Genomic DNA, 10,233 nt, shown 5'->3' on the forward strand with positions numbered 1-10,233 from the left:
GACTAGATATCATTAGGACGTGTCCCCCAAATGTCCCCGATTGCATTGCCGCTTATGGAGGGTGATGCCATTGACGTTCATGGACGTCCAAACTTCCCATTAAATCCCAATGGCATTTCTTCATGTTTGTTCATTCTATTGATGCCAATGTACTTGGATTCCATTGACGCTTATGTAAGTTGATACCATTGACGTCCATGGACGTCCAAAAATTTTCCCATTCATTTTCAATGGGAATTTTTTTTTTTCCCCCAAATCAACAGAAAATGACTAGATATCAATAGGACGTGTCCCCCAAATGTCCCCGATTGCATTGCCTCTTATGGAGGGTGATGCCATTGACGTCCACGGACGTCCAAACTTCCCATTTATTTCCAATGGCATTTCTTCATGTTTGTTCATTCTATTGATGCCAATGTACTTGGATTCCATTGACGCTTATGTAAGTTGATACCATTGACGTCCATGGACGTCCAAAATTTTTCCCATTCATTTTCAATGGGAATTTTTTTTTTCTTCCCCAAATCAACAGAAAATGACTAGATATCATTAGGACGTGTCCCCCAAATGTCCCCGATTGCATTGCCGCTTATGGAGGGTGATGCCATTGACGTTCATGGACGTCCAAACTTCCCATTAAATCCCAATGGCATTTTTTCATGTTTGTTCATTCTATTGATGCCAATGTACTTGGATTCCATTGACGCTTATGTAAGTTGATACCATTGACGTCCATGGACGTCCAAATTTTTCCCATTCATTTTCAATGGCAAAAACAAAAAATGTCCCCAAATCAGTAGGAAATCACCAGATATCAATAGGACCTTTACCCCAAATGTCCCCGATAGCATTGATGCTTATGGAGGGTGATGCCATTGACGTCCATGGACGTCCAAATTTTTCCCATTCATTTTCAATGGGGAAAAAAAAAAAAATTCCCAAATCAACAGAAAATGACCAGATATCAATAGGACTTGTCCCCTAAACGTCTCCGACTCTATTGACGCTTATGGAGGGTGCTGCCATTGACGGACATGGACGTCCAATTCTCCCAATCTTTTCTAATGGCTTTTACTTTGTTTAGTGCCATTGACTGGCATTATGGTCCATTCTATTGATAGACCTGAGTGGGGCTAAGATCTGTATCTCCACAGAGGAAAGACCAAGGTGTGTAATTTCTCCCGAAATTGCAGTTTCTAGTTATTATTCATCTTATTCTCCGCGTTTTTTCGGCGCGCCGCACAGCCCGAACCGCTGCACCGATCGGCACCGTTCGGATATCGAAACGTCCGGAATTTTTGCGCGACGATGGCTTTTTTAAAAAGGGCCCCGAAAAATTTTCCGTTTTCCCGCAAACGGCAATTTTCCAGATTTTTTTTTTTTTTTCAAAATGTATCTAGTCCTACAATTTTTGACCAAATCACATAATTTGGGTATCAAAAATTCCGGGACGGTGAGGGGCATAAAAGTTGTATACAGAATTTGGTAAAAATTTACGGTTCCCCGGTAATTTGCCAAAAACTATCCCATTCATTTCTAATGGGAAAATTTCCCATTCATTTCAATGGGATTTCTATGGAATTTACATTGCATTGATGCCATTGACGGCCATGCATGTCGAATCTACTGATGCCAATGTACTTGGATTCTATTGACTATATGGATGTCGATGCCATTGACGGCCATGGACGTCCAAAATTTTTCCCATTCATTTTCAATGGGGAAAAAACAAAATTTCCCCAAATCAACAGAAAATGACCAGATATCAATAGGACGTGTCCCCCAAACTTCCCCAATTCCATTGACGCTTATGAAGGGTGCCGCCATTGACTTCCATGGACGTCCAAAATTTTCCCCATTCATTTTCAATGGGGAAAAAACTAAATTTCTCCAAATCAACAGAAAATGACCAGATATCAATAGGACGTATACCCCAAACGTCCCCAACTCCATTGACGCTTATGGAGGGTGCTGCCATTGACGTCCATGGACGTCCAAAATTTTTCCCATTCATTTTCAATGGGATTTTTTTTTTTTTCCCCAAATCAACAGAAAATGACTAGATATCAATAGGACGTGTCCCCCAAATGTCCCCGATTGCATTGCTGCTTATGGAGGGTCATGCCATTGACGTCCAGGGACGTCCAAACTTCCCATTCATTTCCAATGGCATTTCTTCATGTTTGTTCATTCTATTGATGCCAATGTACTTGGATTCCATTGACGCTTATGTAAGTTGATACCATTGACGTCCATGGACGTCCAAAATTTTTCCCATTCATTTTCAATGGGAATTTTTTTTTTTTCCCCAAATCAACAGAAAATGACTAGATATCAATAGGACGTGTCCCCCAAATGTCCCCGATTGCATTGCTGCTTATGGAGGGTGATGCCATTGACGTCCACGGACGTCCAAACTTCCCATTAATTCCAATGGCATTTCTTCATGTTTGTTCATTCTATTGATGCCAATGTACTTGGATTCCATTGACGCTTATGTAAGTTGAAACCATTGACGTCTATGGACGTCGAAAATTTTTCCCATTCATTTTCAATGGGAATTTTTTTTTCTTCTCCCAAATCAACAGAAAATGACTAAATATCAATAGGACGTGTCCCACAAATGTCCCCGATTGTATTGCTGCTCATGGAGGGTGATGCCATTGACGTCCATGGACGTCCAATTCTCCCAATCATTTCTAATGGCTTTTACTTTGTTTAGTGCCATTGACAGGCATTATGGTCCATTCTATTAATAGACCTGAGTGGGGCTAAGATTTGTATCTCCACAGAGGAAAGACCAAGGTGTAATTTCTCCCGAAATTGCAGTTTCTAGTTACCTTGGTCTTTCCAAAGGAAAGAACAAGGTAATGATATTCTACAACTTTATTGTACTTATTATTATTACCTTGGTCTTTCCAAGGGAAAGAACAAGGTTATGTTGTTGTACAACTTTATTGTACTTCTTTATTATTATTCTTTATTATTATTATTATTCAATAATTGTTGACGTTTTTTTCGGCGCGCCGCGCAGCCCGAACCATAGCACCGATCGGCACCGTTCAAGTATCGGCACGACCGGAATTTTCGCGCGACGATGGGAATTTTTCAAACGGCCCCGAAAAATTTTCCGTTCGCCCGTAAACGGCAAATTTCCGAAAAAAAAAAAAAGTTTCAAAACGCTACTTGTCCTACAATTTTTGACCAAATCACATAATTTGGGTATCAAAAATTCCGGGACGGTGAGGGGCATAAAAGTTGTATACAGAATTTGACAAAAATTTACGGTTCCCCGGAAATTTGCCAAAAACTTTCCTATTCATTTTGAATGGAAAAAAAACGTGCGCTTCACAGCCCGAACCATAGCACCGATCGCCATCGTTCAAGTTTTGGCATGACCGGAATTTTCGTGCGACGCAGGGTCTTTTTCAAACGGCCCCGAAAAATTTTCCGTTTGCCCGTAAACGGCAATTTTCCGTAAAAAAAACAAAAGTTTCAAAACGCTACTTGTCCTACAATTTTTGACCAAATCACATAAATTGGACATCAAAAATTCCGGGACGGTGGGGGGCATAAAGATTGTATACAGAATTTGGAAAAAAATTACGGTTCCCCGGATATTTGCCAAAAACTATCCCATTCATTTCTAATGGGAAAATTTCCCATTCACTTCCAATGGGATTTCCATTGGAATTTACATCATTGATGCCATTGACGGCCATAAATGTCGAATCTATTGATGCCAATGTACTTGGATTCAATTGACTATATGGATGTCGATGCCAATGACGGCCATGGACGTCCAAAATTTTTCCCATTCATTTTCAATGGGGAAAAAACTACATTTCCCCAAATCAACAGAAAATGACCAGATATCAATAGGACGTGTCCCCCAAACGTCCCCAACTCCATTGACGCTTATAGGGGGTGCTGCCATTGACGTCCATGGACGTCCAAAAATTTTCCCATTCATTTTCAATGGGGAAAAAACTAAATTTCCCCAAATCAACAGAAAATGACTAGATGTCAATAGGACGTGTCCCCCAAATGTCCCCAATTGCATTGCTGCTTATGGAGGGTGATGCCATTGACGTCCAGGGACGTCCAAACTTCCCATTAAATCCCAATGGCATTTCTTCATGTCTGTTCATTCTATTGATGCCAATGTACTTGGATTCCATTGACGCTTATGTAAGTTGATACCATTGACGTCCATGGACGTCCAAAATTTTTCCCATTCATTTTCAATGGGAATTTTTTTTTTTTCCACAAATCAACAGAAAATGACTAGATATCAATAGGACGTTTCCCCCAAATGTGCCCGATTGCATTGCTGCTTATGGAGGGTGATGCCATTGACGTCCACGGACGTCCAAACTTCCCATTCATTTCCAATGGCATTTCTTCATGTTTGTTCATTCTATTGATGCCAATGTACTTGGATTCCATTGACGCTTATGTAAGTTGATACCATTGACGTCCATGGACGTCCAAAATTTTTCCCATTCATTTTCAATGGGAATTTTTTTTTTTTCCCCAAATCAACAGAAAATGACTAGATATCAATAGGACATGTCCCCCAAATGTCCCCGATTGCATTGCCGCTTATGGAGGGTGATGCCATTGACGTCCATGGACGTCCAAACTTCCCATTAATTTCCAATGGCATTTCTTCATGTTTGTTCATTCTATTGATGCCAATGTACTTGGATTCCATTGACGCTTATGTAAGTTGATACCATTGACGTCCATGGACGTCCAAAATTTTTCCCATTCATTTTCAATGGGAATTTTTTTTTTTTCCACAAATCAACAGAAAATGACTAGATATCAATAGGACGTGTCCCCCAAATGTCTCCGATTGCATTAACAATTATGAAGGGTGCCGCCATTGACGTCCATGGACGTCCAATTCTCCAGTTCATTTCTAATGGCTTTTTGTTTTGTGCCAATGACTGGCATTATCATCCATTCTATTGATAGACCTGAGTGGGGCTAAGATCTGTATCTCCACAGAGGAAAGACCAAGGTGTGTAATTTCTCCCGAAATTGCAGTTTCTAGTTATTATTATTATTTATTCATCTTATTCTCCGCGTTTTTTTGAGCCAACGCACAGCCTAAACCGTAGCCCCGATCGGCACCGTTCAAGTATCGGCATGACCGGAATTTTCGCGTGACGATGGGAATTTTTCAAAACGCCACGAAAAATTTTCCGTTCGCCCGTAAACGGCAATTTTCCGAAAAAAAAAAAAAGTTTAAAAATGTATCTAGTCCTACAATTTTTGACCAAATCACATAATTTGGGTATCAAAAATTCCGGGACGGTGAGGGGCATAAAAGTTGTATACAGAATTTGGCAAAAATTTACGGTTCCCCGGAAATTTGCCAAAAACTTTCCTATTCATTTTGAATGGAAAACAAAACGCGCGCTTCACAGCCCGAACCGTTAGACCGATCGGCACCGTTCAAGTATCGGCACGACCGGAATTTTTGCGTGACACAGGAAACTTTACAAATGGCCCCGAAAATTTTTCCGTTCGTCCGTAAACGGCAATTTTCCGTGAAAAAAAAAAAAGTTTCAAAATGTATCTAGTCCTACAATTTTTGACCAAATCAAATAATTTGGGCATCAAAAATTCCGGGACGGTGAGGGGCATTAAAGTTGTATACAGAATTTGGGAAAAAATTACGCTTCCTCGGAAATTTGCCAAAAACTATCCCATTCATTTCGAATGGGAAAAGTCCCATTCACTTCCAATGGGATTTCCAATGGAATTTACATTGCATTGATGCCATTGACGGCCATGCATGTCGAATCTACTGATGCCAATGTACTTGGATTCAACTGACTATATAGATGTCGATGCCATTGACTGCCATGGACGTCCAAAATTTTTCCCATTCATTTTCAATGGGGAAAAAACAAAATTACCCCAAATCAACAGAAAATGACCAGATATCAATAGGACGTGTCCCCCAAACTTCCCCAATTCCATTGACGCTTATGAAGGGTGCCGCCATTGACTTACATGGACGTCCAAAATTTTTCCCATTCATTTTCAATGGGGAAAAAACTACATTTCTCCAAATCAACAGAAAATGACCAGATATCAATAGGACGTATATCCCAAACGTCCCCAATTCCATTGACGCTTATGGGGGGTGCTGCCATTGACGTCCATGGACGTCCAAAATTTTACCCATTCATTTTCAATGGGAAATTTTTTTTTTTCCCCAAATCAACAGAAAATGACTAGATATCAATAGGACCTGTCCCCCAAATGTCCCCGATTGCATTGCTGCTTATGGAGGGTGATGCCATTGACGTCCAGGGACGTCCAAACTTCCCATTCATTTCCAATGGCATTTCTTCATGTTTGTTCATTCTTTTGATGCCAATGTACTTGGATTCCATTGACGGTTATGTAAGTTGATACCATTGACGTCCATGGACGTCCAAAATTTTTCCCATTCATTTTCAATGGGAATTTTTTTTTTTTTCCCAAATCAACAGAAAATGACTAGATATCATTAGGACGTGTCCCCCAAATGTCCCCGATTGCATTGCTGCTTATGGAGGGTGATGCCATTGACGTCCAGGGACGTCCAAACTTCCCATTAATTTCCAATGGCATTTCTTCATGTTTGTTCATTCTATTGATGCCAATGTACTTGGATTCCATTGACGCTTATGTAAGTTGATACCATTGACGTCCATGGACGTCCAAAAATTTTCCCATTCATTTTCAATGGGATTTTTTTTTTTTTCCCAAATCAACAGAAAATGACTAGATATCATTAGGACGTGTCCCCCAAATGTCCCCGATTGCATTGCCGCTTATGGAGGGTGATACCATTGACGTTCATGGACGTCCAAACTTCCCATTCATTTCCAATGGCATTTCTTCATGTTTGTTCATTTTATTGATGCCAATGTACTTGGATTCCATTGACGCTTATGTAAGTTGATACCATTGACGTCCATGGACGTCCAAAATTTTTCCCATTCATTTTCAATGAGATTTTTTTTTTTTTTCCCAAATCAACAGAAAATGACTAGATATCAATAGGACGTGTCCCCCAAACTTCCCCGATTCCATTAACAATTATGGAGGGTGCTGCCATTGACGGACATGGACGTCCAATTCTCCCAATCTTTTCTAATGGCTTTAACTTTGTTTAGTGCCAATGACTGGCATTATGGTCCATTCTATTGATAGACCTGAGTGGGGCTAAGATTTGTATCTCCACAGAGGAAAGACCAAGGTGTGTAATTTCTCCCGAAATTGCAGTTTCTAGTTTATTTATTATTATTATTCAATAATTCTCCGCGTTTTTTTGAGCCAACGCACAGCCCAAACCGTAGCACCGATCGGCACCGTTGAAGTATCGGCACGACCGGATTTTTCGCGTGACGATGGGAATTTTTCAAACCGCCACGAAAAATTTTCCGTTCGCCCGTAAACGGCAATTTTCCGAAAAATAAAAAAAGTTTCAAAATGTATCTAGTCCTACAATTTTTGACCAAATCACATAATTTGGGCATCAAAAATTCCGGGACGGTGAGGGGCATAAAAGTTGTATACAGAATTTGGCAAAAATTTACGGTTCCCCGGAAATTTGCCAAAAACTTTCCTATTCATTTTGAATGGAAAAAAAACGCGCGCTTCACAGCCCGAACCGTTAGACCGATCGGCACCGTTCAAGTATCGGCACGACCGGAATTTTCGCGTGACACAGGAAACTTTACAAATGGCCCCGAAAATTTTTCCGTTCGTCCGTAAACGGCAATTTTCCGTGAAAAAAAAAAAAGTTTCAAAATGTATCTAGTCCTACAATTTTTGACCAAATCACATAATTTGGGCATCAAAAATTCCGGGACGGTGAGGGGCATAAAAGTTGTATACAGAATTTGGAAAAAAATTACGCTTCCTCGGAAATTTGCCAAAAATTATCCCATTCATTTCGAATGGGAAAAGTCCCATTCACTTCCAATGGGATTTCCAATGGAATTTACATTGCATTGATGCCATTGACGGCCATGCATGTCGAATCTACTGATGCCAATGTACTTGGATTCAATTGATTATATGGATGTCGATGCCATTGACTGCCATGGACGTCCAAAATTTTTCCCATTCATTTTCAATGGGGAAAAAACAAAATTACCCCAAATCAACAGAAAATGACCAGATATCAATAGGACGTGTCCCCCAAACTTCCCCAATTCCATTGACGCTTATGAAGGGTGCCGCCATTGACTTACATGGACGTCCAAAATTTTTCCCATTCATTTTCAATGGGGAAAAAACTACATTTCTCCAAATCAACAGAAAATGACCAGATATCAATAGGACGCATACCCCAAACGTCCCCAACTCCATTGACGCTTATGGGGGGTGCTGCCATTGACGTCCATGGACGTGCAAAATTTTACCCATTCATTTTCAATGGGAATTTTTTTTTTTTCCCCAAATCAACAGAAAATGACTAGATATCAATAGGACGTGTCCCCCAAATGTCCCCAATTGCATTGCTGCTTATGGAGGGTGATGCCATTGACGTCCAGGGACGTCCAAACTTCCCATTCATTTCCAATGGCATTTCTTCATGTTTGTTCATTCTATTGATGCCAAAGTACTTGGATTCCATTGACGCTTATGTAAGTTGATACCATTGACGTCCATGGACGTCCAAAATTTTTCCCATTCATTTTCAATGGGAATTTTTTTTTTTTCCCCAAATCAACAGAAAATGACTAGATATCAATAGGACGTTTCCCCCAAATGTGCCCGATTGCATTGCTGCTTATGGAGGGTGATGCCATTGACGTCCACGGACGTCCAAACTTCCCATTAATTTCCAATGGCATTTCTTCATGTTTGTTCATTCTATTGATGCCAATGTACTTGGATTCCATTGACGCTTATGTAAGTTGATACCACTGACGTCCATGGACGTCCAAAATTTTTCCCATTGATTTTCAATGGGATTTTTTTTTTTTTTCCCAAATCAACAGAAAATGACTAGATATCATTAGGACGTGTCCCCCAAACTTCCCCGATTCCATTAACAATTATGAAAGGTGCCGCCATTGACATCCATGGACGTCCAATTCTCCCATTTTTTTCTAACGGCTTTTACTTTGTTTTTTGCCAATGACTGGCATTATGATCCATTCTATTGATAGACCTGAGTGGGGCTAAGATCTGTATCTCCACAGAGGAAAGACCAAGGTGTGTAATTTCTCCCGAAATTGCAGTTTCTAGTTTACATTTGTATTAGTTTTGGATTTTTTTTTTTTTTAATTTAGCAAATTTTTAAAATGTCTTGATCCTGTATTTTACACGTGCATTGTTCCAATCATGAAGAACTTTTAGAAGTATTTCATTAGTAAGATTCACACACTTATATTCTTTAATTCAACCATGAGGTGTATATTTTCATACAAATAAACTACTAGACCAAGGAAATCATACAGTATTTGTATTGTTTTAACTTAATGGAGTTGGTAAAAATAAAAACAAAAGTACTGTAGAATGTGACATGCCCTATAATTAGCTTGATCTCTGCACTTCAGTGGGCCTCCAGGGTCACACCACAGCACCAAAAATAAATAAATAAATAAATAAATAAACGATTTTATGTATATTAATAATTACACTGGTGAGTATGGTGACGGCATAGATAACTCATAAAATATGTAAATAAAGCTGTTTACTCAGCGACGATTAATTAACCAATTTATAAGGCTTCCCACTCACCCGAATGCCCTCCACCAAAGTGACGCGGCCTCCCTCTTCCCCATCAGCAGGGTGGAGATGACTCGGGCTGTTTCCACCCATGGAACACCAATTTGATCTCAACGAATGTTGTTTTTATTCACGTGGATTGAGAATCAAGACACTTGGCACGTCCAAAAATCCAAATCAACCAACAATACCTGCCCCTCCCCTCATACAGCTGGGGAAGAGTAACATCGGCTCTTATTGGTTGAAAAGAAACGTAACTCAATCTTCTGCTTCCCCATTGGTGCTGCACCCATAGCGCCCGGAAAATAACTCCGTGTGCCGAGTAATTTCAACTTTGTCCCATTGGTCAAAGACTCCTATCAGTCAATATTGCGTCTCCTGATTGGTCCTTCGCTTTCCTGCCCAAAGTGATTGAAGAGAACATCGTGTCCCAAAGAATTTAGGCTCCAAATCAATTTAAATCGGTCATTAAAACAAAAC

General features: G+C 40.0%; 1 protein-coding gene across 3 annotated transcripts in view; it reads right to left on the reverse strand.

Annotated features, from left to right (window-relative positions):
• The window catches only part of LOC130915877 (uncharacterized), a 176,977-nt gene extending 167,021 nt beyond the window's left edge, over nt 1–9,956 (reverse strand). For all 3 annotated transcript variants that reach the window (XM_057836049.1, XM_057836048.1, XM_057836047.1), the window contains exon 1: nt 9,766–9,956. In XM_057836049.1, coding sequence (XP_057692032.1) covers nt 9,766–9,846 — 81 coding nt within the window. In that variant the 5' untranslated portion in view covers nt 9,847–9,956. The remainder of the gene's footprint in view (nt 1–9,765) is intronic.
• Nucleotides 9,957–10,233: the final 277 nt, after the last annotated feature.

Source organism: Corythoichthys intestinalis, chromosome 5 (genome assembly GCF_030265065.1).
Source record: "Corythoichthys intestinalis isolate RoL2023-P3 chromosome 5, ASM3026506v1, whole genome shotgun sequence".
Taxonomy (NCBI): Eukaryota; Metazoa; Chordata; class Actinopteri; order Syngnathiformes; family Syngnathidae; genus Corythoichthys; species Corythoichthys intestinalis.